General features: G+C 49.3%; 1 protein-coding gene across 1 annotated transcript in view; it reads right to left on the reverse strand.

The window, feature by feature from the left end:
• CFAP70 (cilia and flagella associated protein 70) overlaps positions 1–27608 on the reverse strand; it is a 1103282-nt gene that overhangs the window by 86719 nt on the left and 988955 nt on the right. Inside the window, exon 24 of the mRNA XM_086941320.1 lies at positions 4475–4564. Coding sequence (XP_086797446.1) covers positions 4475–4564 — 90 coding nt within the window. The remainder of the gene's footprint in view (positions 1–4474; positions 4565–27608) is intronic.

Below are 27608 nucleotides of genomic sequence, written 5' to 3' on the forward strand. Positions count from 1 at the left end.
AGGGTGACCTCTAGGACCTCTTCGAGCTCCCTCAAGACCTCCTTCCAGTAATTCTGCATTTCAGGGCACCGCCAGATAATGTGGTAGAAATCCCCCCTATCTTGGCCGCACCTGAGGCACAGTGAGTTACTAGCCCTCCCCATACGATGCAGGAGTACCCTATCATAATAGACCCTATGTAGGATTTTATACTGAATGAGTCATAGGCGGGACTTAATGGCAACTTCCCTCGGGTGCATCAGGGCTGTGTCCCAGTCCACCGTATCCATCTCCCCTACATCTTGCTCCCAGGTTGCTCTAAGTTTCACTAAACCATCAGGTGTGTTATTAATCAGTGTTTTTTACGTCAGGGAGACTGCCTTACCCGTGATATGTTCCTGCAACAGGCGTCCCTCCAATGGTGCATACTCTGGCATGGTCCCCGTCAGTGCCTACTCCCCCCCGCCAGGCGTGTCGCAGCTGCGCATATTTATAGTACTGTGTGTGGTGCAACCATATTCCACCCGCAAAGCTTGGAACAACTTTAATTCCCCTCATTTAATCAGATCCTCCAGTACAGAGATACCTATGCTATCCCACCTCTGGAATCCCCGCAGTTTGCATAGCTCCTCCAACCATGAGCAGTGCCATATTGGCGTCTGTTTCGTCGGTGTGTGCGTCCACCCTATCGCCCTATCCCATATCCCCAGGGTCACTCTGGTAGCAAAATGCAACCGCTCCTTCCCTTTCCCTCCGTAGAGCTAGTAGAGGCAAGTGTGCAGCGCCATAGTACTTCGCTCCAGAACATAAGCGGGATGCATTGCCGGGGCATGCAACCATTCATTGATAGGTACGAGATGCTTCGCCCAATAATAGGCTTCGATGTTTGGCAGAGAAATTCTACCATTATATTGATGGCGCTGTAAGGTACCCAACGCCACCTGGGCTGTTTCCTCAGCCACAACAAGAATCTCAGCTCTGCGTTTATGTCATGGAACACTCGGCGAGGGAGCGGTAACCGCGGCAGCGCCATCATTTTAAACATGGCCGCGCGGCCCAAGTTCGTGAGGGGGAGCGCCCCCCACAAAGTCGCATCTGGGGCCAATTTATTCAACACCCGCTGGACGTTCTTCTCATATGAGAGGTTACTGTCTATTGTCAAGTACACCCCCAGGTACAAAAAACCCTCATCCGTCGTCCTTAGCCTCCCAGGCAGGTTTGACCAATCCTCACCCCCTCGGGGGTCGTAGAGAATTGACTTATGCCAATTAATCCGATATCCCGCGTGAGCTCCACAATGGTCCAGCTCAGAGAACAGCGCCGGGACCGTGGTGGAGGGGTGGGTGATGTACAGGAGGACATCGTCCGCATACAGTGATATTTTTTCCTCGTGGGAGTCAGACTGATCAATTTTAAAGCTCCTAATATCCCCGTTCTGCCGGACCGCGCATTCTACTATTTCTATGGTAAGAGCGAAAAGCAGTGGAGGCAGGGGGCACCCTTGTCGGGTCCCCCGTCTTGTGGGGAAATCCTCAGACACCACCCAGTTGACCTTAACTCTAGCTCTAGGATCTGTATATAACAACCACACTCACTGCCTGAACTTAGGTCTAAAGCCAAATCTGAACAACACCCCATCAAGAAAAGGCCAGTGTACCGCGTCAAACGCCTTTTCGGCGTCCAGGGATAAAAACAAGTGGGGGTCCCGCCGCGCACTCACCTCCATCAGCCAATTGTGGGTCCTTCTAAGGTTCAATCTGGTGGCCTTATCCGGAAGAAAGCCAGTTTGGTCCAGATGGACCAGATCTGGGATCACCCGCCGCAATCGAAGAGCTAAGATTTTTGCTAGGAGTTTAACCTCCACGTTCAGGAGGGATATGGGGCGGTACGACGCGCAGTCCTCCACGGGTCTTACCTCCTTATATATCGGAATAATTGTGGCCATACGTAGGTCTGGCTGCAGCATTCCCTCCTGTGCCGCCGCTTCAAACAGAGCCAGGAGGTGGCGTGCAAGAAGATATGCTGTTGTTTTTAAAATTCAGCGGGGAACCCGTTAGGGCCAGGGGACTTCCCCACACGAAGTTTGGTCAGGGCTTCCTTAATTTAATCTACTGTGATCCCCCCTCCAGGTCCCGCTGGTCTTCCTCTGAAAGCACTGGGATATCAATTTGGGCCATGTATCGCAATGCATCTTCCTGCGTACTCAAGTCTCTAGCCTCAAAATCAGTTGTTTTTAACTACTTTTAGTATACAACCCCATCTAGTTTTTATTCCTGGTGGATATGATAGGCTTTTATTAACAAGATTTAGGTTGGGGACCTTTCACAGATTTGTCACCTTTCAAAAAATGTATGATTGGGCCCAAAAACTGGAATTGTGTCCTTGTGACACTCCTTCAGACCAATCTACTATCCATGTAGTATTATTTAGCAAATTTTATAGGGAGCTAAGGAAATTGTGGATTGGTCCGATTTTAAAAACTCTGGGGATGAGGGAATGTCGCCCGGCACTCATTAAATTGTAGTTTCTGGAGAATGAACATATAGCCTGGAGGATTGCAATGTTTATAAAGAAATTAACCTATCAAAGGAAATGCAGTGTAACTGAGTAGTGAGGATAGCAGGGCACATTGTCATATCTTTTTAAGTTATCAAGTTTTGTAATTACAACAAATTTGTTATAACTGAATCTTCTTTTTATATATATTTGTGCAATGAACTGTGTGTTTGTATGTGCTTTTATAATTGATTAACAAAGCAATCGAATAAAGTTTTCTTGACTTGACTTGACTCTGTAACTGAATGCAAAGGGCCTGATTTAGGGTTCTGTGAACAGTTTATACCATCACAAATCCTGATGAATATCATGTCCACCATATCACAAGAGCATTATATTCAATGGCACTTGTAGTACGCTGAACGGGATATCCGCCATGTTTTTGTAAAGGGCTTCCAAATCCCACAATATTAGGTTGGTGCAATAGAAAACCATTTCATAAGCACAAAAGTGTACGTTCTGGCTGCTAGTTTCACTTTCTACACCAAATTTGTCTGGCCAAATACTTCACATTCTTAAATGATTTCCAATTACCGTATTTTCCGGCGTATAAGACGACTTTTGAACCCCTGAAAATGTTTTGGAAAGTCGGGGGTCGTCTTATACGCCGGATGCCAAATTAGACCCTTTGTTTTTATGGGTTTTTCAATAGCGCGGAATACTCTTGGATGCGAGTTCGAGCGGCACCATTTCCCGCCCACGCTTCCGACCCAGCGGGGAGTGGGGGGGGGGGCTCTAATCTGCCGTCCGACATAAACGGGTAAAGTCCTCGCTATATAAAATCGCAAACCATCTAAAGATTGCAGCCGGGGATACCGAGCAGCTTCCACAGGCGTTTCTGTAGGCACAACTACTGTATTAACATTTCACAGTGGAGCGGAACCGTTTATTTCATAAACCCAAACTACGAGCATATACCGGTAATAGTACAAAATGAACAAATTAGAAAAAGCAAACGTTAAGTTACATGGATCAAAAGTGCCTAGACTGACCTGCACACGCGCCTCCACATCCCCAGGCAGATGAGGCAGCAGGATGAGGCAGCAGGAGGTCCTGAAATATAACGGGCAGCTCTGAAGATGGCGGCCCCCACTGTGTTCCACATGTGCTGATCTCTCTCTCCTTCCAGAAAGCTCATGCTCATCGGAAGGAGGGGAGTGTCAGTACCACGTGATCTCCTCAGTCCATGGAGATAGAAAGTTGGACTGCGCTGGAAGTGGGGGTAGTCTTATACGGCGAGTATAGCACGAAACCTAAATTTTATCAAGCAATGTAGGGGGTCGTCTTATACGCCGGGTCGTCTTATACGCCGGAAAATACGGTACTTTTTTAGACTATGCCTTGAGGACGCCGATCCCTTCGACTTCTACATTATTGTTATTGACTACTGAATTATTTAATTGTTTTGTATGTTTTTTTACCTCTCATCATTAAAAGGATTTTTACAAAGTTTGGTATAGTATGGCTTCTCACGTGAGCTGAATCTCATGATGGACGCCATCATGGTTAAACATGAGTTGACCGTTGCCCTGCAACACTTTTTCCCACTTTGTGATTGACCATGATACCAAAAAAGATGACATCCTCGTCTCTTTCCTATACAACAGCGAGTGCAGAGTGAAAAAACTTAGCATACCAGTGCAATTAAATATAAGTTGAAAAAGAATAAAAATAAATTTCAATATAAAGAAAATACAAAAAGGATACTTAAAGGTGCCACTGGAAGTGTACATTTATACAAAAAAATGCATTCTCCCTTTTGTAAATAAACAAGAACAAGGGAGGTAAAAGGAAGGAACAAAGACTATGCACTGAATGCAATCTCCATTGCCTTCACTTTTGACTTGGTGCTTTGTTCATTTACACTAGTATCTATGCAATTCCAACACCCACCAACAATCCTTTTGAAACCACCATTCTTGGATGAAGCGGCTCTTACCCTGTAAAAGGCGATTCCTGTTCCCAGCCAGGTGAGGCATGTTGGAGAGGTCTTACATGCGTGCAGGTATGTGTCCTTGGCCTTTTTGTACTGGTAAGAAAAATAAATAAATAGAAGTAAATAGAAATAGGCTTTCTCTTGGAACAAAGACAAGAGAAATAAACAAAGATCATTGGTCTTACTCTTGGAACAAAATATACACCATTATCAGACTCATTCATTATTCAAGACAGTCAGAATGAAGCTGGAGAAGGAAATGTTTACTTACCTGTGATACTAGTTCTCCTCCAGGTGAAAACCCATTATATTCATGAGCATTGAATGACAATTCGCGGGATCCAGGAGTTTCTGAAAAAATAATGCCCCCTTGTCCTGGGGGTAATTTTATGTTTCTGTTCCTGACCTCCAGGTTTTAAAAGACAGTGACAGACAGAAACAAAGGACATTGCACTGTCTGATCTAAATAGGATATACGGTCTAATGTCCTTATTCTCCGACTCTTTCAGGCCATCTGAGTCGGTTTTCTGATGGCAGAGCAAGCGTGGTCACTGCAGTTGGAAAACTTGTGGTCCACTTGACTTGAGATAAAGTTGACAGATATGGAGCTTGGTGGACAGGTACGCCATCACATTTGTTACAAAGTGCCCTGTCTGCAAACTCTAAATCAGGCCCTTAGTTTCTCCTTTTACTTGACAATAAAACAGAGAATGGTTATACTGTCTGTTTTCACAAAAGTTTCTTGACTTTGACTAGTAATAAAAAAAATCTCTCTGCATCAGTCTGACTGCTCTCAACTCCAGCGAGTCCTTATGTGAAAGAGGACGATTGTCACGAGTACTCCAAGAACCCTTCAACAAGACATCTGCAGTTAAGTGGAAGATTTTGACTCTGCAAGTCCTGCTCCTCGAATGAGTTGTCCTTCAAAACCACCAGGGGCACACATGTCTCAAGAGTGGGTAAATACTTATTGGATAATCTCCATGGGTTTAGATCTTCTGCCATTGAAGTTCCAATTGCTCTTAGAGTGGGCGCATTGGCAAGCAACACTGAGGCACTAGTGGAATACATGATGATATCATGCCTTAGATAACTTTGCACTTGTGGGCAGTGATTTTGTTTTTTTAATGAATGTATCGAGCAAAGGCAATACCTTTTTGTTAAGTCTTCCCAATAAAACACTACTAAGGGGTCAATGCATATGTGTGCTCCCAGAAAAACGTAGATCTTTCAGGCAACAGATTGTAATTTGCCACTTTCTGCATCAGCCAGGGGAGAGTCAACAGTCTTAATATTGTTTTGTTCACCCCTTGCCCTGTAGGTACCTTGATGAGGCACTCGTGTCCAGGATAATATAGATGGGCTACCACTGGAGCAGGCGTTTTATAAAGGTTTGTGTTGCTGACTTATAGCCAAACGGCAGAGCTCTGTACAGTGGTGTCTGTTGACCATAAATCTAAGGCATGTCAAAATGAGTTGGTATGTGGAAGTATGGACAGAAGGATGACTAACAAAGTAACTATTCCTAACCCCTATTTAGGGGGGCATTCTCTTGATTTTTCCGTAATGAGGAAAAACCTACAATAAAATCCTTTAACTTTCAGTATATGCTCCACTGCATGTTTTCAGAGGACTTTGACTAACTCTTCCTGAAGGCCTAAACGTGCAAGTGACTGTCTTTTCTTTGAAGTCAAGGAAGCAGTCTCGAGATGAACTTAACTGAATGGCCATACTAGTTAATGTTCATTACCCAGCAGTCCGAAGTGATCTTGCGCCAGTAAGGAAAACTGCCTGGATTTCTCCCGCTGCCGGCTTGAATGGGTAAGGCAAACATTAAAGTTTGGCAGGTTTGGTTTACCTTGTTATCTTTTCTATGTCTATTTGTGTATTATTGGTCTTTTTCATATTGGGACTAGGATTAACTTTTCTGGTAGTAGCCTTGTTTCTGAGGCTGAAAGTTGGAGGACTTTTGGTAACCTCATCTTTGACTGTAGTACCATCTTCTGGGAGGATAAGATTGACGTTTCTGAAGAATGCCCAGTTAGCAGGTGTTGCCTGTATTTGTTTTTAATGGACTGTAGAACTTTGCTCACATGTTTTCCAACAAGGTGTTTCCCATCGAAGGGCATGTTTTACACTCTACAATGCACCTCTGCTCTGAAATATGTGTCATGGAGACGTACAAAACGCCTCAAGGCAGCCCTGCTGACATCATGGGAAAGGCGTTGTTTGATGTAGCCACTGAGATATCGATAAAGGGTGCAGATGTGAGTAGTTCTTCCTTCAGGACAGCTTTTTCCTGTGTGTGTGTGTGTTATATGGCAATTGTTCTATAAGATGTGAAAGTTCACTCCAAAGTTGCCTGTTGTAGCATGAAAAAAAGCATAGTTGAGGCATTTACAATATTTGCTGGCGTAACTGTGAAAACACTGACATATTTTTCCATTGAGTCGAGAATGCAGTCTTCCCTCTCTTAAAGTACAGTACAAGGAGCTGTAAGGTTATGTGATCGAGACTGTGCTGTAGCGGAAATTACAGCCAGTTTTGATCGGGTGTAAAAAACAAGCAGGAACGTTTTTATGGCTTGTGTTCTTTTTCAGTGGTTTCCACCAATGTGGATATGGTGGGCAAGAATCTGATTGACCTCATGGCCTTGTCTTTAAAGTGAAACAAAAAAACTGATTCTGATTGGAATTGGGATGTTACATTTTTTAAATGCACAATCTATGAGGCTATGCTATTTAACACTGTCATACGGTGAATAGACTATGCTCAGGGATCTTAATGTACGAGTTACCTACCTTCGGTAATGACGTTATCTAGCCGCAGATTCCTTAACTTAGAATATCCCCAAGCATCAGACTGGATCCGGATTTTTTTTTTAGCAGCACCTATGCGCGCCGGGGGACAGCGCCACATGACCCCACCCTGACGTCGTCTACGTACGTGACGTCAACGAGGTCATATAAGTCCCTCTAGGCACACTGACGCCATTTTTCTTCGGAGAAACTTTTATGCGGCACAACGCGGAGCCACCAACAACAAACTGGGAACAGTGTGCGAGGGATAAAAAATCTGTGAATAAAGAAGGAGGATGGTGCAAGACACCATCGTAAAAGACAGTCGGAAAGGGTGGTCCCCTGCCACCTGTCCACCTACTGCTCTATTTATTTCCACACTCTGCTAAAACCAAAACCACAACCAGATTCCAGGACATGGCATTTATTCTGGCGAAGCGAGAAATAACTAGTAGCTGGAAGAAACCGGGGGGCCCCAATGTCCTCAGATGGAAACGCGAGATGGTGAAGTGGGCGGGTTGCGAGGGCAGGGTCCTACTTCGGAATGCACAGCGGGGAGTGGGAAACCCGGATGGAGCCCAGGGAAGGGAAGGGCTGGGGGCGGACTTAACAAGAATGGGCAGGGACTTGGAGGCTTCCACCCCAGAGAGACTTCAACATGTAGAGCATCCCCAGGGACCAGATTAAGGCGGAATACCCCAGTAGAGACGCGAGAATGGGAGCGATTCATGGCATCGACACACACGGGTGAGGAACGGGGTCACAACGGAAGGTCCTGGTGCAGCACTTCTATGCACGCCTGGAGTACCAGAGAGCCTACTAACTGAACCGAACAATACTCAAGGGGAGACAGCAGCGCGGGGAGGGCAGTTGTGGTTGATGCCTTATTGTTGGAGGCAAGGGAGAGGGTATATCCAACATACTTGGTACATAGCTAAGGGAAAATAAAGTGATCGTCCAAGTTGCAATGTACAAGTGGGGCCTGGCGAGGGTACTGACAAAATCAGTATGTCAAATATGTCGTATTGCCTGCTCCTGCCTAATGTACACTGATACCTTAAAGGAGTATGATGCACACTATATAAAAGGCAATAAAGTTTGTTTAAAAAAAATCGTAAAAGACAGAATTAGACACTGCCTACATATAAATGAAAAAGCTGTGAGAAAGAGCCCCGCAAGCTAAACGAAGACCCTTCCCCAAATGCAACAAGGGAAGAATATCTCAACAGACAGAAATAGACTGTCATTATCATGTGGAACTGTGTTGTCCAGCAAGAACGAAGCACAGAGAGAACAACAATCCATAGCAGGAAGGTATAAAAAGACTGGCACTGCCCCTATAGTAATGGAGGTCTGAAACAGAGGTCAACTGATTCCCAAAGAAGACGACTGTAGAGGAGTCCGGAACCCTGAGTCCATAGAGAAGGCGGGAGGGAGGGAAGGCAGCAGGAGAATAAAAGAAAAAGAAGATGAATCTTCTGGTGAAGGTGAATCAAAGGCACCATTTTACAGGAAAGAAACCCCTTGGAGGGAGTCAGCTGTATATGGCTATTCTTAAAGGGACGCAGCAATGTGAGCACAAGTGAGAGAAAAAAACAATGGTAACTGAAAGAGGCCAGTGGAGAACCCCACTTGGCAAGGTCCTCGCAGAACGGGAAGGCTGGGTGGGCGTTAAGGAATCAGCGGCTAGACAACGGGCCCGATTCACAGAACTAACTTAAGACAAAATCATAAACTTACTACTTTTGGTATTCACAGAAGTTAGGATTTTGTCTTAAGTTTGTCTTAAGACAGACTTAAGACAAAATCCTAACTTAAGTCTGTCTTAAGTCTGTCTTAAGACAAACTTAAGACAAAATCCTAACTTCTGTGAATACCAAAAGTAGTAAGTTTAGGATTTTGTCTTAAGTTAGTTCTGTGAATCGGGCCTAACGTCTCTACCAGATACATCAATACCGAAGGTAAGTAACTCGTATATCTGATAGAGACATCTAGCCGCAGATTCCTTAACTTAGAATAGATACCACAGCCATACCACAAGGGGGTGGGGTGGGGGTGGGTCTGCAACAGGACAACAGAAAGCGCCAAGCACTTGAGCCGGCAACAGAGTGACGGACAATGGGGGAGGCTGTGGCGGAACAGCCAGACAGCAACCCAACTAGTTTGGAAGAGCAAAAGATAACGGGATGCAAGCCATCCCAAAAATACCAGAATGGCGCTACACCATACCTGTATAAGCATGAGAGGTAGTAACTGCACCAGCCATATACCAGAATAAAAGAAAGAGAGAAGAAGGAACACTCTCAGCTTAATGGGGCACTATGTGAACACCGATCAAAGTTTGAGAAGAAACATGAAGAGAGGCAACCAGAGCCTACCAGGCTAGCCCACGGAAGGAAGGCCGGAGAGGCTATAGCCAAGAACCAAGGGTCAAGAGGTAGAACTCAGCAATGTTTTTCGAAGTGCCGTCGGAAACAAGAAACACGTCAACTGCACACCCAATCCCAAAAAGGGGGAACAGGGGCGAACAGTAACAATCTGAAGCACGCTGATGTGGGCCACCACAGAAACATGCACAGAGAAAACAGCCACAGAGACCACAAAGTGGCGTAGCTAAAATAAGCATAAGACTGCCCGACCAGGCAGTTAGAAGACTAGGTGAGAACCAACACACGAAATACAGATATGCAGGGTGTAGACCTAGGACGACTGACATCAGAAGAGCCGTCCCACATGCCCAGCTGATATAATATAGGATGATACCTAATGAAGTAGGTACATCCGAAGGAAGGGGGAGCAGAGGTACCAAAGTACCAAGGCGTAAAAATGGAGGAAGAACCTCAGAATTCTAGACCACACCCTCCGACTGGAAGGAAAGTAACCCTTATCCAGAAAGAGAGATATTGTTCAGTATCTGAACACCAAGAAGGGAGCAGTGTAAAACTGGGGAACCACCCCAGTAAGTGGAACGCAAAAAGTGACCTTATTGGTTGGCAATCGCGCATGCATCACTGAAAAGCTCCCTGACACATGGTGACATTGGACCAGACCTCGCAGCCTCGAAGAGAGGTGAAGATGTAGGAAGAAGAGTACCCATGGAACTTGTATATATATATATATATATGAATACATATATATGTAGCAAAGACGGGTAAATGAGCCACAACTATGCAACATGGTTGTACATGAACACACCTAGTGCATTAATGGCAGACGGCAGCCGCATTTAAAGCGTGATAAACACACTGAAAACCTCACAAGGAGGAGAATGAGGCAAATAAGCAAGATGACCCATAAAGTATAGAAGATGTCACCAAGGCACAACACTGAGCACCGTACAACAGCAGATAAGAGCAGATGACGCATAGAGTCCAAGGAATCTCTCAGGCCCAGTTGACATAAAGTAGAGCTATATAATAGCATACAAGTACCCCTCATGGAGTATGCACACCCCAACAACGGGGAACACCTTTTAGGGCAAACCACAGTCAGAAGACCAGACACAACAATCTGTGGAACACTGCCACAATAGGCTAACTGCCAGCTCAAATCGCATAATGCATCCAAAGGAGGCTAAATGAAAAGGTAACTATCCCCGACCATGCGAAAAGAAGACCTGAGGGTTACTGCCAGCCTAAAACCACCTAACTCATCTAAAGGATGCTAAATGAACAAGTTACTTACCTTCGGTAACGATATATCTGTAAGAAACATTAGTTAGTAATAGATTCCTTACCTTAGAATATCCCCAGGCGTCAGTCTGGATCCGGAAACTTTTGCGTAGCAGTACCCCTGCGCGTCGGTAGGCGTCGTCTGCAGGCATCCCCTGCGGCTCCGCGTCCGTCGTCGGCGTCGTAATGACGTCGCTGGAGTATATAGACGCCGCCTCCGCGCGCTGACGTCAGTTCTTTGTACACAGCTTTTCCGCGCCAGAACACGCAGAGCCGTGTGAGAACCAACACTGGTGCAATTTGAAACTAGGGCCCTGAAAGGGATGTCCTTAACCCTAGGTATCAGTTCGCAGAACGGGGAGGATGGGTGGGTTCGGTAAGGAATCTAATACTAACTAACGTTTCTTACAGATATATCGTTACCGAAGGTAAGTAACTTGTTCATCTGAAAGAAACACGTTAGTATTAGATTCCTTACCTTAGAATAGATACCCCAGCAATACCAACCCCGGTGGTGGGTCTGCGAACCAATACATTCCTACACCAGAAAGTCCTGAAGGACAGAACGGCCAAAGAAGCCATCCCTCCGGACTTGACTGTCCAGGCAGTTGTGCCTCGCAAAGGTGTGCAGCGAGGCCCACGTAGCCGCCTGGCAAATGTCCTGCAAGGGGACTCCCCGGCCCAGGGCAGTAGTAGCCGCCGTGGCCCGAGTGGAATGGGCCCTCAGCCCAACAGGAGGCTCCTTCCGAGCCAAAGAGTAGCACGCTTTGATGCACAGAACGACCCACCGAGAGATGGTCCGTTTATGTACCGCCCGTCCCTTCTTCGCACCCACGTAGCCAACAAACAGTTGGTCATCCACCCGGAACTGGCGTGTGCGATCCATATAAAATGAAAGCGCACGTTTTGGGTCCAGACGATGGAGCCGCTCTTCATCCTTTAAAGGATGCGGAGGCGGGAAGAAGGAGGGGAGGGTGATGGACTGCCCGATGTGAAAAGCAGAAACTACTTTGGGCAGGAAAGAAGGTCTAGTCCTTAGAACCACCTTGTCAGGATGAATGGACAGAAAAGGAGGTTGGACAGAAAGAGCCTGGAGCTCACTCACTCTCCTGGCAGAGGGGATGGCAACCAGGAAAGCCGTCTTTAAAGTCAGGAGACGGAGAGGACAAGAATGAAGGGGCTCAAAGGGAGCACACATTAAAAAGGTTAGAACCAGGTTCAAGTCCCACTGAGGCATCACAAACGGAACAGGTGGATACATGCGTGTGATGCCCTTCAAGAATCTCGTTACAATTGGGGACTTGAACAAAGAAGGCTGATCAGGAAGCCTTAGAAAGGCTGAAAGGGCCGAAAGGTAGCCCTTGATAGTGCCCAGAGCAGAGCCCTGCTGGGCAAGAGAGAGAAGAAACAGAAGAACCTCGGAAAGAGGGGCAGAAAGAGGATCCACAGCCTTTGCTGTGCACCATGCCACAAATCTGTTCCACTGACAGGCGTATACCGACTTTGTGGAGGGACGCCTGGCTGCCAGAATTACATCACAGACTTCAGGAGGCAAGTCAAATGGCCTCAACTGCCGCCGCTCAATCTCCAAGCATGGAGGTGGAGACTGGACAGGTTCGGGTGGAGGACCGTCCCCTGCTGCTGCGACAGAAGGTCCTCCTGAAGGGGCAGGCGGATCGGGGGACATGCTGAGTAGCTCGGGATACCAGTACCTTCGAGCCCAGTCCGGAGCCACAAGGATAACTTGGGCCCGGTCGCGCCTGATCTTCTTCAGCACTCTGGGCAGAAGTGGTATAGGCGGAAAGGCGTATAACAGACCGCAACTCCACTCGCGCCGAAAGGCGTCGCCGTGCAAGTGCCGTCTTGGAAACTCCAACGCGCAGAACTGATGACATTGCGCATTCTCTTCTGTGGCGAATAGATCTAACCAAGGCTCTCCCCATTGCAGAAAGAGGCCTTGCGCCACGTCCGAGTTCAGACGCCATTCGTGATCCATCGAGCACCGACGGCTGAGTTCGTCCGCCCCGGCGTTCAGAGAACCTGCCAGGCGTTGAACCGTCAAAGTCACGCCCTGATGTTCCCGCCACTGCCAGAGGTGCAGAGCCTCCTGGCAAAGGGTCCACGACCCCACCCCGACCTGTTTGTTGCAGTACCACATGGCGGTGGTGTTGTCCGTGAACACTTGCACCACACTCCCGTTGACAAAGGGGAGGAATGCCTTCAGTGCTAGACGAATCGCCCGCAGCTCCAACAGGTTGATATGGAGCCGGGACTCCGCCGGAGACCAGATGCCTCTGATCTCCGCCTCTCCCAAGTGGCCTCCCCAGCCCTGGAGGGACGCGTCCGTCACGACAACGTGCTCAGGTTGGGGAAGGGAGAGGGATCTGCCTCTGACCCAATCGCGGTCCGTAAGCCACCACTGCAGTTGTCTCGCAGTGCCCTCCAAGATCAAGACGTGGTCGGACAAGTTGCCCTGATGATGGGCCCACTGAAACTTCAGGTCCCACTGCAGAGCCCGCATCCGCCACCGGGCGTGATGCACCAGAAGGATGCAGGAAGCCATCAGCCCCAGCAGCCGCAGCCTCAACCTGACCGAAACCCGGGATAGCGGCTGAAAGATGGGAATCAAAGCCTGTATATCCCGGACCCGCCGTTCCGGAGGATAAATCCGAAACTGCGCCGAGTCCAGAACCGCTCCGATGAAAAGGAGCTTTTGAGAGGGACACAGGTGTGATTTCGGCACATTGATGGAGAACCCCAGGTCGTGCAAAAGGTCTGCCGTCATCTGAAGGTGGTGGACGACTGTCTGGGGCGAGCCCGCCTTCAACAACCAGTCGTCTAGGTAGGGGAAGACTGAAACCCCTAACCTGCGCAGATGGGCTGCGACCACCGCCATCACCTTTGTGAACACCCGTGGGGCGCTGGTAAGGCCGAAGGGGAGCACGATAAACTGAAAGTACTCCTGGCCTACCGTGAACCGCAGGTAACGCCGGTGGGCCGGCAGGACGGGGATGTGAAAATACGCATCCTGCAAGTCCAACGCTACCATCCAGTCTTGCGGGTCTAGAGCAGCCAAGACCTGAGCTAAAGTCAACATCTTGAACTTCTCCTTCCGGAGGAAGCCGTTGACGTTCCGTAGATCCAAGATAGGACGTAGGCCCCCCTTGTCCTTCTTGGGTACCAGAAAGTAGTGGGAATAGCAACCACGCCCTACTTCTGGCCCAGGAACGCGCTCGATGGCCCCCTTGGCCAAGAGGGCCGTAACTTCCTCCTGCAGAAGTGTCAAGTGGTCCCCCGACACACGGTGGTTCTGCGGTGGCATGGCTGGAGGAGTGGTCTCGAAGGGGAGGGAGTAGCTCCTTCGGACGAGTTGCAGCACCCACCTGTCCGATGTAATTGTACGCCAGTGAGCGTGGTGATGGCGAACCCTGCCACCCACTGGCGTCACATGGGGCCGAAAGCACGGACTAGGAGGATTTGGAGGCAGATGCTGCGGGGGAGGTGTGGCCTGACCCCGCCGTTGACCCCGACCGCCTCCACGGCGGTTTCCACGGCCGCCACCGCGTTGAAAAGATTGTTGCGGCGCGTGGCTGGCAGCACGTGTGGGGACGCCCCTTCCGTGGCCACGAAAGGAGCGAAACGAACCCGTTTGCTGACGCTGGGTCGAGAGACCCAAGGACTTGGCCGTGACCCTGGAGTCCTTGAAGCGTTCCAGCGCGTGGTCCGCCTTGTCACCAAACAGGCGACAGCCATCAAACGGCATGTCCATCAAGGCATTCTGGACATCTGCCGAAAAGTTGGCGGATCTCAGCCAGGCGCGGCGACGAATCGCCACCGTCGTTGACATCGCTCTGCCCAGCGAGTCGGTCGTATCAAGACCACACCGTATGGAATATTTTGCTGCATCTCGGCCCTCAGCCACAGCGTTGCCGAGCTTCGCCCGCACCTCCATGGGGCATTCTGGAAGCAGGTCCGCGACCGTATCCCACACAGAGTGGGTGTAGCAGCCCAAGAGGCAAGCGGTGTTGCAAGACCGCAGTCCCAAACTCAGGGACGAGAAGACCTTCTTGCCATACTGGTCATACCTCTTAGATTCCCGATCGGGCGGGGCCGACGGGAATGCGGTCTGGGAAGTCGAGGCCTGGATCACCAGGCTCTCAGGGGTGGGATGGGTGGACAGGAACTTGGGGTCGTCCGGACAAGGACGGTGGCGTCTGGCCACGTTCCGATCAACAGGCGAACCTGAAGAGGGCCTGGACCACGTGCCCAACAGAACGTCTGACAAGGCTTCTTTAAACGGCAGCAGTGGCTCCTGTGGGCATGGCTGCGGTTTGAAGACCTCAGTGAGGATGTTAGGCCTCACGGCCGCGACGGGGAGCTCAAGGTGTAAGGCCTTGGCAGCCCTCATCAACACCACTGAATAAGCAGCTCCCTCCTCTGATGCCACGGAAGGAGGAGAGACAAAGCCAGGGTTAGGAGAGTCGTCCAGACCACTGGCATCACCCAAATCACCTGTCCAGTCCACGTCGTACTGACACTCACGTGACAGAGGGTCCTCAGACCCCTCCCAACCTTCTCCGTACTCTACATCATCTCCATACTCTGAGTCAACAATGTAGACCGGCTCCTCGGAGTTCACAGGCCCCATCGGCGTCGAGCCCGGCGTCGAGGGACACCGGTCCGACTCCGCGTCCGGATTCGGGGAGGGTATGGGGACGCCGCCGCCCGGAGCCGGCACAGGGGAACCGGCGTCGCGCGGGGACGGCGTCGGGGGTAACCCCGATGAAATCGGCGCCGGAGAGGCCGGCCGACCAGCCGGCGTCGATCCCGAAGGCCCTTGCGGCGCCGGGGTCGGAGCCGTCGGCGGCACCGGGGCCGGAGCACCCGATGGCGTCGAGCCAGGGACACCCGAGCCGCCAGGGCCCCCAGACGGGTTCACTGGGCCCGAAGGCGCCGGAAGCCCCGTCGGAGAAGTGAGTGCCCTCATGGCCATGAGGAACGCCTCAATCTCCTCAGGCGTCGCACCTTGCCCAGGGGCCGTAGGGTATGGAGCAGGCCGCGCCGGCGACTCTCGCGGAGCCGCGGGGTTGGGGTCACCCGAACCCCCGGCCGCGTCGCGCGAGCGTCGGGGGGAGTCGGGGGTACGATGACGACGCCCCGACTTCTTGTGTTTCTTACCTGAAGAGCCCGACGAATGGTGACGACTTCCGGAGCGCCCGGCGCGGCTCCGCGACCGCTCCCTCGAACCCTCGAACGCTGCCTAGACCTCCTGCCGGACCGGGACCGCTCCCGACGCGGGGCCGACACCCGGAGCTCGAGTAGCTTGCGGGACCGCTCCCGTCTAGCCTTATTAGTCAGAGCCCGGCAATCGACGCAGGCGTCCACGTCGTGGTCGGGGCCCAGGCACCGGAGGCAGAGTCGGTGATGGTCCGTGACCGACATCGTGCGGTCACAACCGTCACAATTCTTGAAACCGGGCATCCTACCAGGCACCAAAAAGAGATATAGAAGTTAACAAACTAGGTCAAAAGACCGGAGTACTGCTCTTCGGATCTGCGCTAACTGGCGCGGAAAAAAGAAGAACTGACGTCAGCGCGCGGAGGCGGCGTCTATATACTCCAGCGACGTCATCACGGCGCACGACGCCGACGACGGACGCGGAGCCGCAGGGGACGCCTGCAGACGACGCCTACCGACGCGCAGGGGTACTGCTACGCAAAAGTTTCCGGATCCAGACTGACGCCTGGGGATATTCTAAGGTAAGGAATCTAATACTAACGTGTTTCTTTCAGATGAAAAGGTACCACCCCAGAAAAAAGGCCTGAGGAATACAGGCCTAAGGGGAGGGCGAAAGCCCGCAAGGAGGCGCTGAACAGCCGATTCGGCATGAGCATCAAACAACAAAACCCCATCAAAGGGTAAATCAACAAGTCGCTCCAGGATATTCCCGGATATTCTCCAGGAAGACACTATCCCACAACCAAGCATGGCGCTGCAAGGCAACTGAACCAGTCATAGCCCGGCCTAAGGAATCAGCAGTATCCAAGGCCGAGCGGATCGTAAACTCAGCAAGGTCACGGCCATCCCGGAGAAGATAAAGGCGGTCAACACGAGCGCCTTCAGTGGTGGCGACGAGCAGAGACTCTGCAGAGTCTCAGAGGGCAGAGGTAGCCTGAGCCAGGACACACACTGTATTTGGAGACCGTAGAGCAGCACTAGTGGAGGCAAATATGTTCTGACCCCATGACTCAAGCCATCTGGACTCCCGGGAGGGAGGAAGCATTAGCCGGGGCAAGGAAGGGAAGGCAGTTTACAAAACAAACCCCTGCACGTCAGGATGCACAAATAAGCAAACGGATCATGTGGAGCAGGACGGTTGCGGTGCAAGACAGAACGAGCCACCGGATCACTGGAAGCAGGCCGAAACCAGGTACCCATAAGGGCATCATAAAGAGAAGCTTCAAAGGGCAGAAGCGGCTCTAGATTCCCTGACCCACGGTGATGGACATCAAGTAGAGGGTCCACAGACAAGGGTGCTGAAGGGGGTTGCATGTTCAAAATCCGAGTGGACTAGGAGACTATTCTCAGAAAAGCCGCCCCAGCCTCGGTAGTCCTCCGTGGAAGGGACAGCAGCTCATCTGTAGGTGAGGGCTGTAAGCTAACCCTCCCAAGACACTGGGTGTGCGACCAATGCCCAACTGAGGGGAGCCTCATTGATGAATGGGGATCCTGATGGGGCTCTTGAGGAGGCGAGGAGCCTGCCGGGTCCGGGGGCTCCTGAGGAGGTGGTGATCCTGCCGGATCCACATATTCTAAGGAAGGGCACAGGCAAGAATACATCCGGCATCGCTGGGCGGTGCAAAACTCTCTCCAGACGCTTCCAGAAAAGAGTCAACAACCTGGCGTTGATGCAGCGCTAAAACGACTTTAGTCGGCGCTGATCGTGCCTTGTCCGGCGCCGACTCGACTCTATCCGGCAGCAAGTCGGCCCCGTCTGGCGCCGAATTCTCGACAAACTCCCCTTCCGAAGAAGGAGATGGTGCCGGAGCCGGGAGGCAAGCCTCCAGCTCCGCACTGGCGCACCGGCACCGGCGCACCGGTATCGGGGCCGACTCAGCCTCAACCACAACAGTCTCCGACTCTGAAGAAAGAAGCGGAGGCGGAGACGGGGAGGCCTGCCCGGAAGACCTAGGAGTGCTCAAAGCAAGGTTTTGAGCACCAGCAACCACCTGCTACGCCACAGGGAGCCCCACGGGACTATGCGACACGGCAGGGGTGCAATGGGTCGTATAGGGGGACCCAGCCGTACGCACCCTGATGACGCCATATGGATCGTAGAGGGGGACCCAGCCGGGACGAACCCTGACAACACCACATCTCCGACATCCCTGGAGGGCAAGGGTTCATTCGGCAAACCCACCTGCGTGTCCGTTGGGGACCCCGCAAGTAGCAGAGGACCCAGAGATGGAAGAGAACCCAAGGGAGGACTGCAGAGCCGCGGCATAGGCCTCCATCTGGGTCCGAGTCGCCCTTGCGCCCGATAAGGGCGGATAGAGGGGGGGCGACTGTCGGGGCGCACGTCTGGAATGTTCTGTGAACCAGTGCCCCGACAACAGATGAAAGCGAGGTCGAGGACCTCGGCAACATGCGCTGCGACTTACCAATAAGTGGCGAACGACGGCCCCGGGCCCCAGAGGGTGATCGACGGTGGAACTGGAAAGTAGAGGGGCCTGCCGGCGTTGAAGAGGCCAGGGGACGAGACGACTCCGACCGGGACAGCCGTGCTGAAAGAAGCTTCATCCGGCGTTCCCTCCGGGACTTTGGCTTGAGGTGTTGGCAGGCGTCACAGTCCGTCGAGTTGTGGTGCTCGCCCAGACACCACATACAGATAAGATGTGGGTCCGTCGTGGACATTTGCCATGAACAGGAAGTACAAGTTTTAAAGCCCGTAGGCATCGCACACTGTTCCAGATGCGAAGCGGCAAAAAAGGGCCTGAAAACAGGCAAGAGGAACCGCTTACTCTGGATCCGCGTTGCATGCGGAAAAGAAGGAAACTGACGTTAGTGAGCCGGGAGGGACTTATATGACCACAGAAGGCCTAAAACAAGGGTGCGTGCTGGCGCCAACATTATTTAACATCTTTATGTCTGACCTAGCACAGCAGCTGGATGAAAGCAACTCTCATGCTCCAAGCATAGGTGGCTTCACTCTCTCAAATTTAATGTACGCTGACGACATTGTCCTAATTAGTAGAACACCGATAGGGCTACAACACCTAATCAGCACAACCTTTAATTATGCAACAGAGAGCAGCCTAAGCATCAACCTCACAACCTCACAAAGACCAAAACAATGAGGATTAATGTCAAAAGATCATCAGTAGGGCACTGCTGGCACATGGGAGGGCACACACTTGAAAAAGTGGAGGAATACAAGTACCTCGGCGTAATTAGTGGACAGCAAGGGCTCATTTCAACAGCAAAAGGAAGCAATCAAACGGAGGGGTATCAGCATAGCAATAGCACTAAGGGGCCTAAAAACGAAAGTAGCTGGCCGAAGCTTTACCCCCCTGCTTCAAGTACTTCAGGCAAAATTGACACCTGCCATAACGTATGGAAGCGAATGCCTACGAGGGAGAGACGCTCAGCAATTGAATAGCACAATAGTGAAGGCGATCAGAATGATATTCAGTTTGCCCACTTACACCTCGCCGGCACAAATAAGGCTGGAATTTGGCCTAAGAAACCAAACGCTGGAGCGAATGGGTGCCTACGCCAAAAGATGGCACAAAATCCAGAGAGGAGAAGCTGCTAGTCTCAACTTCTACCTATGGAAAGAGATAGAAAGAAAGAGCAACAGCGCGGCCGCAAAATATTTAAACCAATCAATAAACACCTTGTGCCTACAAGAAGCCTGGAAATACAGCGGGTCCCATAACATCTTCAAACAGCTAGTTAACAAATCTGTTAGAGCTATCTCATTTACAGAGGACAAAGCAAGCCTAGCCAATCGTGCGCACGGCTGGATGGTCCTTAAAAGCTACACAAGCAGCCTCAACCAAAGTTACCTAGGAGCTGGGTTTACTAGGAGCATAAAGGAGAAGTTCTTGCATCTACGGCTGGGCCTACTCCCATCTCAAAAACACCTTCCTCCATGGAAAAGGTCCAAAGGAACAATCAACTGCCAAATATGCGGGAACGCAAAAGAAGACATTCAACATCTGATTTGCACCTGCAAAGGCTCGGTCACAGAGCGCAGATTACACCTAAAAGTGCCCTTTAACAAGCTGGGCATAAGAACATGCCGGCAAGCGGTCATGGCTTGCTTCGATGGAAAACACATCCAATTAGCATGCCATTTCGTAAAATTTCTAGAGAAAGCAGAAAAGAAACAGGAAAGCCAGATGGCAGACACCAGCTGCAGTAAAAATCCAGAAGCAAATTAAAGTCGCACATTACAACAAGGCTTAAATCCCAGGGGAATGCCTTCTACACAGTCACCGCAGGAATACAAGGGACCAATGCTACCGTAAGGGTTACACGGTGTGAAAGCAGTATACATTTTAGCAGCAACGACTTCTTACAGCACGAAACTATTGTCATCGTGTATTCGTCTTTTTTTTTCTTTTCTTCAAGGTGTAAGACTTTTCTTTCAAACAAAACAAGGGACTTACGGATTTTAACTCACGTTTTGTGGAAAAGTTGTATAAATTTCTGCAGCAATGACTATTAACATCATGAACCTATAGTCATTTTATACTTTTATAATTTTATTTTTCTCATGTATTAATATTGGCAATGGTTTTAATTAACTGAGCAATAAAGATTACTTAACTATGAAGTTTTAAAGCCCGTAGGCATCGCACACTGTTCCAGATGCGAAGCGGCAAAAAAGTGCCTGAAAACAGGCAAGAGGAACCGCTTACTCTGGATCCGCGTTGCATGTGGAAAAGAAGGAAACTGACGTTAGTGCGCCGGGAGGGACTTATATGACCTAGCTGACGTCCCCTATGTGGACGACATCAGGGCGAGGTCAAGTGGCGTCGTCCCCCGGCGCGCAGGGGTGCTGCTACAAATAATTTCCGGATCCAGTCTGACGCCTGGGGATATTCTAAGTTCAAGGAATCTGCGGCTAGATGTCTCTATCAGATCTGCACCTTCAGAAGGTTTATAAGCATCTCATTCAGGAATTTGGTTTTCTGGAAGGGCCACATCTTGTGAGTCATCCCATTGGTCATCATTGGTGTCATCCCTTTGTCCATGACTTTCATTAACATCTTAATCTGGCATATCTAATCCATTGGCTGATGGAGCTCATATGATGGCTGAGGAAGGAAAGACTGACGATCAAGAGCGACTGGTTGAGGAGGTTATGGCGTAATCTCCAGAGATGGAGTAGTAGGAGGCTGCAGAAACCATTGACTGTGGCTGAGGAGGGAGAACTTGAATGGAATTGTTGGTTAAGGCGAATACTGCTGTGAGTAAGATCTTGGTAGAGGCAGTCTAGCAGAGAAAGCTTACTTCACATGAATAAAGAGTCTAAAAAAAGCTGTGGGCACCTGTACTGTTGGTGGTATATACAAAGCCCACCGCTTCCTGAAGCTTTGTCTTTCCTAATGAAGACACGGATGATGGTATTCTTCGTCCTTCTCAACATCATTATGGATTAAATGAATGTGTATATCCTGATGACTTCTAGTTATGGATTTATCCTGATCGCTCAACTTGTCATCTGAGTAAAGATGCATTTCTTCATGTGCATCTGTACTCAGTACAACAAGCATTGTACTCTGAGCCGTCTTCGGTGTCATTTTCATCCTTGTCAAAGAAGTTAACCTCATTGGGACTGTAGTCAACAATTTTGTTGGTGCTTGTGTTGTTTACAATATCATTGTCATTGTCCCCATGATCGACAGAGTCCCATTAGGTGGTTGTGTCTTCGGAGGAATCATTGGCGAAGAGTGTGCCACTGACATAGATGTCAAAGTAGATTGAGCTGGCAACAGTATCTTGCTTATCAACGGAGGAGCTGATGAAAATTTCTTTCTTAACGATGGAACCTGCCTCACCTTACTAGTTGATGGTGTGGCTGAAAGCAATGTTGTTGAAGAAAAAGGTTTGTGTGCGTTCTTTGGAGTGACGGAGGCTACTCAGTCATTAGTTTTTCAGATTATGGTGTAAGAAAAAGCTTTGTCACCTGCACCAGAAATGTGGCTCTCACTGACAGCACCCGAGGGTGTCAGCCCACCTGAGGTGAAAGCCTTGACTGGATCCTTTGAGGTGAGGAGATAATTTTTCCACTTTTTGGCCTTAGATGCAGAATCTAGGGAAGCACTTTTGACAGACTTGTCACCAAGATACTAGGATTGTAGAGCCATGTGGCGCTGCCCTTCTCTGTCTTGAAAGGACCTGGAGAGGAAGGTTATACATAGATAGGGTTGAACATCTGAGCAATTGAGCCTCTGGTAGAGAGTGTTTTTTTTAATATTTCAACTAGATAGGCTAAAGTACAGGTTATAAAACAAAATGAAGCGGATAGACTATAATCAGTCTATAGCTGCTTCAATGTTATTTGTTTATATATGTTCACGTCTATGTTAGCATTTGTTACTGGGGATTTCCAGCATGATCCCTGGCATTATTTCAAGCAAGTAAATCTATGAAGGATCCAGTGCTGGTAAACAAAGATTACCATCTTTACCAGTCTTTGGGAGGATTTTAATAACCACCTCATCAAACTTTGAAGTACCCAGTGAAACATCTCTACCCCGATTACCACTTACTGTTGAGAAAAACTAAATTACAATTTTGCAGAAATTCTGCAGTTTGAAGGGTTTTCAAACTCTTCAAGATGACTATGGCTAATTCAATGTCAGGGACTCTGTTTAGTTACTTTATGTCTGCTCTGAGTGCCTCCTCTAACAGGGTTAGCATCACCACATAAAGGTAATCTTTAACCTCCTCTCCTTTACTGTTCCCAGAAACGATGTTAATATTTAATTGATCAAAATTGGTGTTACGATTACCTTGTGTCAGATGTTATAGGTTTAATACCTTTCCATCCTCAATAGTCACATCATTCTTCCACTGGATTAATTCCCTTCTTCTTGATATTGTCTGATCAGGTGTTGTCACCGATATATTAATAAGCAAAAAACTGCGATTGGTGAGATCTCATAGTGCTTTTACCGTATTCTATGTAATGCTCAGTGGAGCTAGCATGATGGTTGGAAGGCCAATGAGTGGAAGAAGGTCTGTAGAGAAGAGTTTCATGTTGTGCATGAAGGCCAGCAATATGCTATGAATGTGTCACGGGAAACATCATGACATGTAGAAGTTGCTGGTATCACAACTTTCCTTCTCCTGCAGAGGATAAGTCGAGCTGCTTGCCCTTTTACATCTTTGTAGCACTTTCAGGCCCCACATGCCCCTTCCCCATCTCCTGGTGTACCCACTAAACATTGCAAAACAGGTTTCATATGTCAATGAAGGTATTTCATCTCTTTCCTCCTTTTTCACTGATTTTACATGTGAATGGAAAGACGACCTAAAGCTGACACAGAATATCATAAATAAATAAAGTTCTTTGCAATCTATGCTTGCACAAAGTGCCAAGAGGCTGAGTTATTAATGTGAGAAGTTGGCCTGATATATGATGCTCACTAGTTCTAGTGATCACCTTGTATCAGTCCAAACAACCCTTATGGTGATTGGTTGTAAAGTCAACCTTATAAACCAGCTATCCTAATGGTAGCATGGACAAAGCAGTCTAAGGCTAAACTCTTTTGGCATGTGAAGCCAGCTGTTTTACCACATATAACCCCTTGAATACCAAGTGAAAGGACACCACACAGGTTGTTATGAAAATAAACAATATATTTATTACCTAACATACACCTCTGAACTCTTTATGAGATCAGAGGGCTAAGCACATGACAATCTCTTAGGAAAAATACGTTTAAGTTGCACAAATTACAATGGTGCCCTAGGGGCACGACAAACCATATACTAAGTAAATGGAATGTGAAAGTTGATAGAAGGAATGGAGCTGTCCAGAGGCTGTAGGATCGCTGGGACCACGCTACCCTAACTTTAGGTAAGTAATAGGAGGCCCACGGAACGCGTGTGCGGAGTGTGAACTCACACACGAGATGCGTAACAACGTCTATGGACATTACAGTTTAAGACAAGCATTTGCAATGCAATGGTCTCGGCATCATTAAAGGTAGAGCAATTGGCATTGCTCATGACATTTCTTTTTTTTTCTTTAAATCATAAATAAATGGCATTGTCATTTACATTGCCAATACACAGCACTCTGCACTCAATAGCACACACCACTCTGCACCTGCACTCACTGCTCTGCACACTCACTCTGCACTCACTACTCTGCACACTCACTACTCTGCACACTCACTACTCTGCACACTCACTACTCTGCACTCTGCACTCACTACTCTGCACTCACTACTCTGCACTCTGCACTCACTACTCTGCACTCTGCACTCACTACTCTGCACTCTGCACTCACTACTCTGCACTCACTACTCTGCACTTTGCACACTCTGCACTCAATACTCTGCACTCACTACTCTGCACTCACTACTCTGCACTCTGCACTCACTACTCTGCACTCTGCACTCACTACTCTGCACTCTGCACTCACTACTCTGCACTTTGCACACTCTGCACTCAATACTCTGCACTCACTACTCTGCACTCACTACTCTGCACTCTGCACTCACTACTCTGCACTCTGCACTCACTACTCTGCACTCACTACTCTGCACTTTGCACACTCTGCACTCAATACTCTGCACTCACTACTCTGCACTCACTACTCTGCACTCTGCACTCACTACTCTGCACTCTGCACTCACTACTCTGCACTCTGCACTCACTACTCTGCACTTTGCACACTCTGCACTCAATACTCTGCACTCACTACTCTGCACTCACTACTCTGCACTCTGCACTCACTACTCTGCACTCTGCACTCACTACTCTGCACTCTGCACTCACTACTCTGCACTCACTACTCTGCACTCACTACTCTGCACTCCCTACTCTGCACTCACTACTCTGCACTCACTACTCACTACTCTGCACTCACTACTCCCTACTCTGCACTCACTACTCTGCACTCACTACTCACTACTCTGCACTCACTACTCTGCACTCACTACTCTGCACTCTGCACTCACTACTCTGCACTCTGCACTCACTACTCTGCACTCTGCACTCACTACTCTGCACTCACTACTCTGCACTCACTACTCTGCACTCCCTACTCTGCACTCACTACTCTGCACTCACTACTCACTACTCTGCACTCACTACTCCCTACTCTGCACTCACTACTCTGCACTCACTACTCACTACTCTGCACTCACTACTCTGCACTCACTACTCTGCACTCTGCACTCACTACTCTGCACTCACTACTCTGCACTCTGCACTCACTACTCTGCACTCACTACTCTGCACTCTGCACTCACTACTCTGCACTCACTACTCTGCACTCACTACTCTGCACTCACTACTCACTACTCTGCACTCACTACTCACTACTCTGCACTCACTACTCTGCACTCACTACTCACTACTCTGCACTCACTACTCTGCACTCACTACTCTGCACTCACTACTCTGCACTCACTACTCTGCACTCTGCACTCACCACTCTGCACTCACTACTCTGCACTCACTACTCTGCACTCTGCACTCACTAATCTGCACTCACTACTCACTACTCACTACTTTGCACTCACTACTCTGCACTCACTACTCTGTTCCCAGCATGCCTTGAAGATGCAAGGCCCGTTACATGTATTCTACTCTGTTCTTGTCCCGTTCACCCTGTCTCTGTAGAGAGCCACCCATTGGCATCATAGGATGAATGAAGCGCTTTGTCTAGGGCCAATTACTGGTATTGATTTTTCAGCTCAATCTTACTTCAGGCAGCTGCTCCACTATCTATTAATATGCCGTGCAATGTGCAATCCGAGATGTGCAGTGAGCGGGAAGGACACAGCACTGTGGAGTGGAAAACAGAATACGATGGCAACTCTATCCCACAGTCCTGCAGTCACAAGCAAACACAAAGGTGTGTCTCACTACAAAAGAGCTCACAGGATGTCACAGTGATTCACTGCAGGACTGTGGCTGCAACTCTACAGCAACTGCACCAACTCAATGCCAAAGGCTGTCGCAGGAGCAAAGAAGACTAATGTAGTGCAAAGCCATACACTGCAGCTACAAAGGGTGGCAGGACCATGTCAACACTGCCCCATTGTAGCCAAAGAGGAATAGATACAGACAAATAAAGAAAAGCACAAATTCCTCACAGTCAAAACAAACGTATGACAGTATTTATACATAAAAGTAAGATTATAAAGACAGAGCATTACCTAACCAAGTACTGTAGTCATAGCAAACACGACCTTCCCTCACATAAATACATGGCCAAATGGATACAGCAAACCAGGAGTTTAAAGCACACGTGACCTTTCAAAGCAAACATGCTACAAAGAGACACCAAGCAACACGCTAAATCTCTCCACCAGCTCAACACTGAGAACACTTGAGAAAGAGATATCTAATTAATCCAACACAGCACGGAAATAAGACAGAATGGCTTATCCCATCTTTACATATTGCACTAGCAACTAGAACTCAACAGGCAAACAGAACAAAAACCAGTGTCGTTGTTAGAGTGTCGTTGTGAGTCTCGTCTACATGCAAATAAGATGGACACGCTTTCATTTAGCAGCCAAATATACAATAACTCTTACTGCCCCCGGAATTCCGCCGCGGCCGCACCGGACGTCAGGCAAGGTCGCCTGTGACGGGGGCGGAGCCGCGTCCGGACCGGAAGAGGAGGCAGGCGGAGGTAATGCGTGGAGCGGCCCGGGGCTCCTGCGAGCGTGGAGAGCCCCGGGGCCGACAACAGGACGTTGCACACGTGTTGCGGGGCTCCCTTGACCAAGAGGGAGTCCCGGGATAGGAGCCGCAGCGTCAACTCTCCCTGCCGGTGCGGAGAGCGGAGTCCCCCAGATTGCCACAGTAAGTTAAAGGGGAGAGGGGGGGCCGGTGCACGCGCGCGCGCGCGTGTGTGTGTGTGTGTGTGTGTGTGTGTGTATGAGTGGGGGGTTCTGTATGTATGTGCGTGCGTGAGCGCTTCTGTTTCTAGGTATGCGCATGCGTGTGTTGTGTGGGAGCCTCGCGCAGCGCTCGTACTAATGCGCGTGCCAGTTTAGATTCGCCTGCGCGCGGCCAGGAGTGTCTCCTGGGAAGCACACTCGCTGACATAAGATCTCGGCGGAGACGCGCTTCCGCGCGTCTTTAGCTGAGACCTAAAAAAGGTGAGTACGGACAATCCTGACTAGTTAGGACTAAAACGACAAAGGAACTGGACACTAGGAGAGTCAAGCTAACCTTGAGCACCGAAATGCTCTTGTTACCTCACCCACGGGCTGCGGGTGCATGGGTGTCAAAGTGTGTCGGGTTTCCGCGTCGAAGTCTATGGAGCCTTGAAGAAAGATGCTGCATTTACCAGGAGGAAGATGTCCGGTGCGATCCAAGGGTGGATCGGTGAAGAGGAGAACCTGAAAGCAGAGGAGACAATGTTCAAAGTCACTAGCCAGTGACTGGAGTGGAACCAGATGT

This window comes from Lissotriton vulgaris, chromosome 10 (genome assembly GCF_964263255.1).
Source record: "Lissotriton vulgaris chromosome 10, aLisVul1.2, whole genome shotgun sequence".
Lineage (NCBI taxonomy): Eukaryota > Metazoa > Chordata > Amphibia > Caudata > Salamandridae > Lissotriton > Lissotriton vulgaris.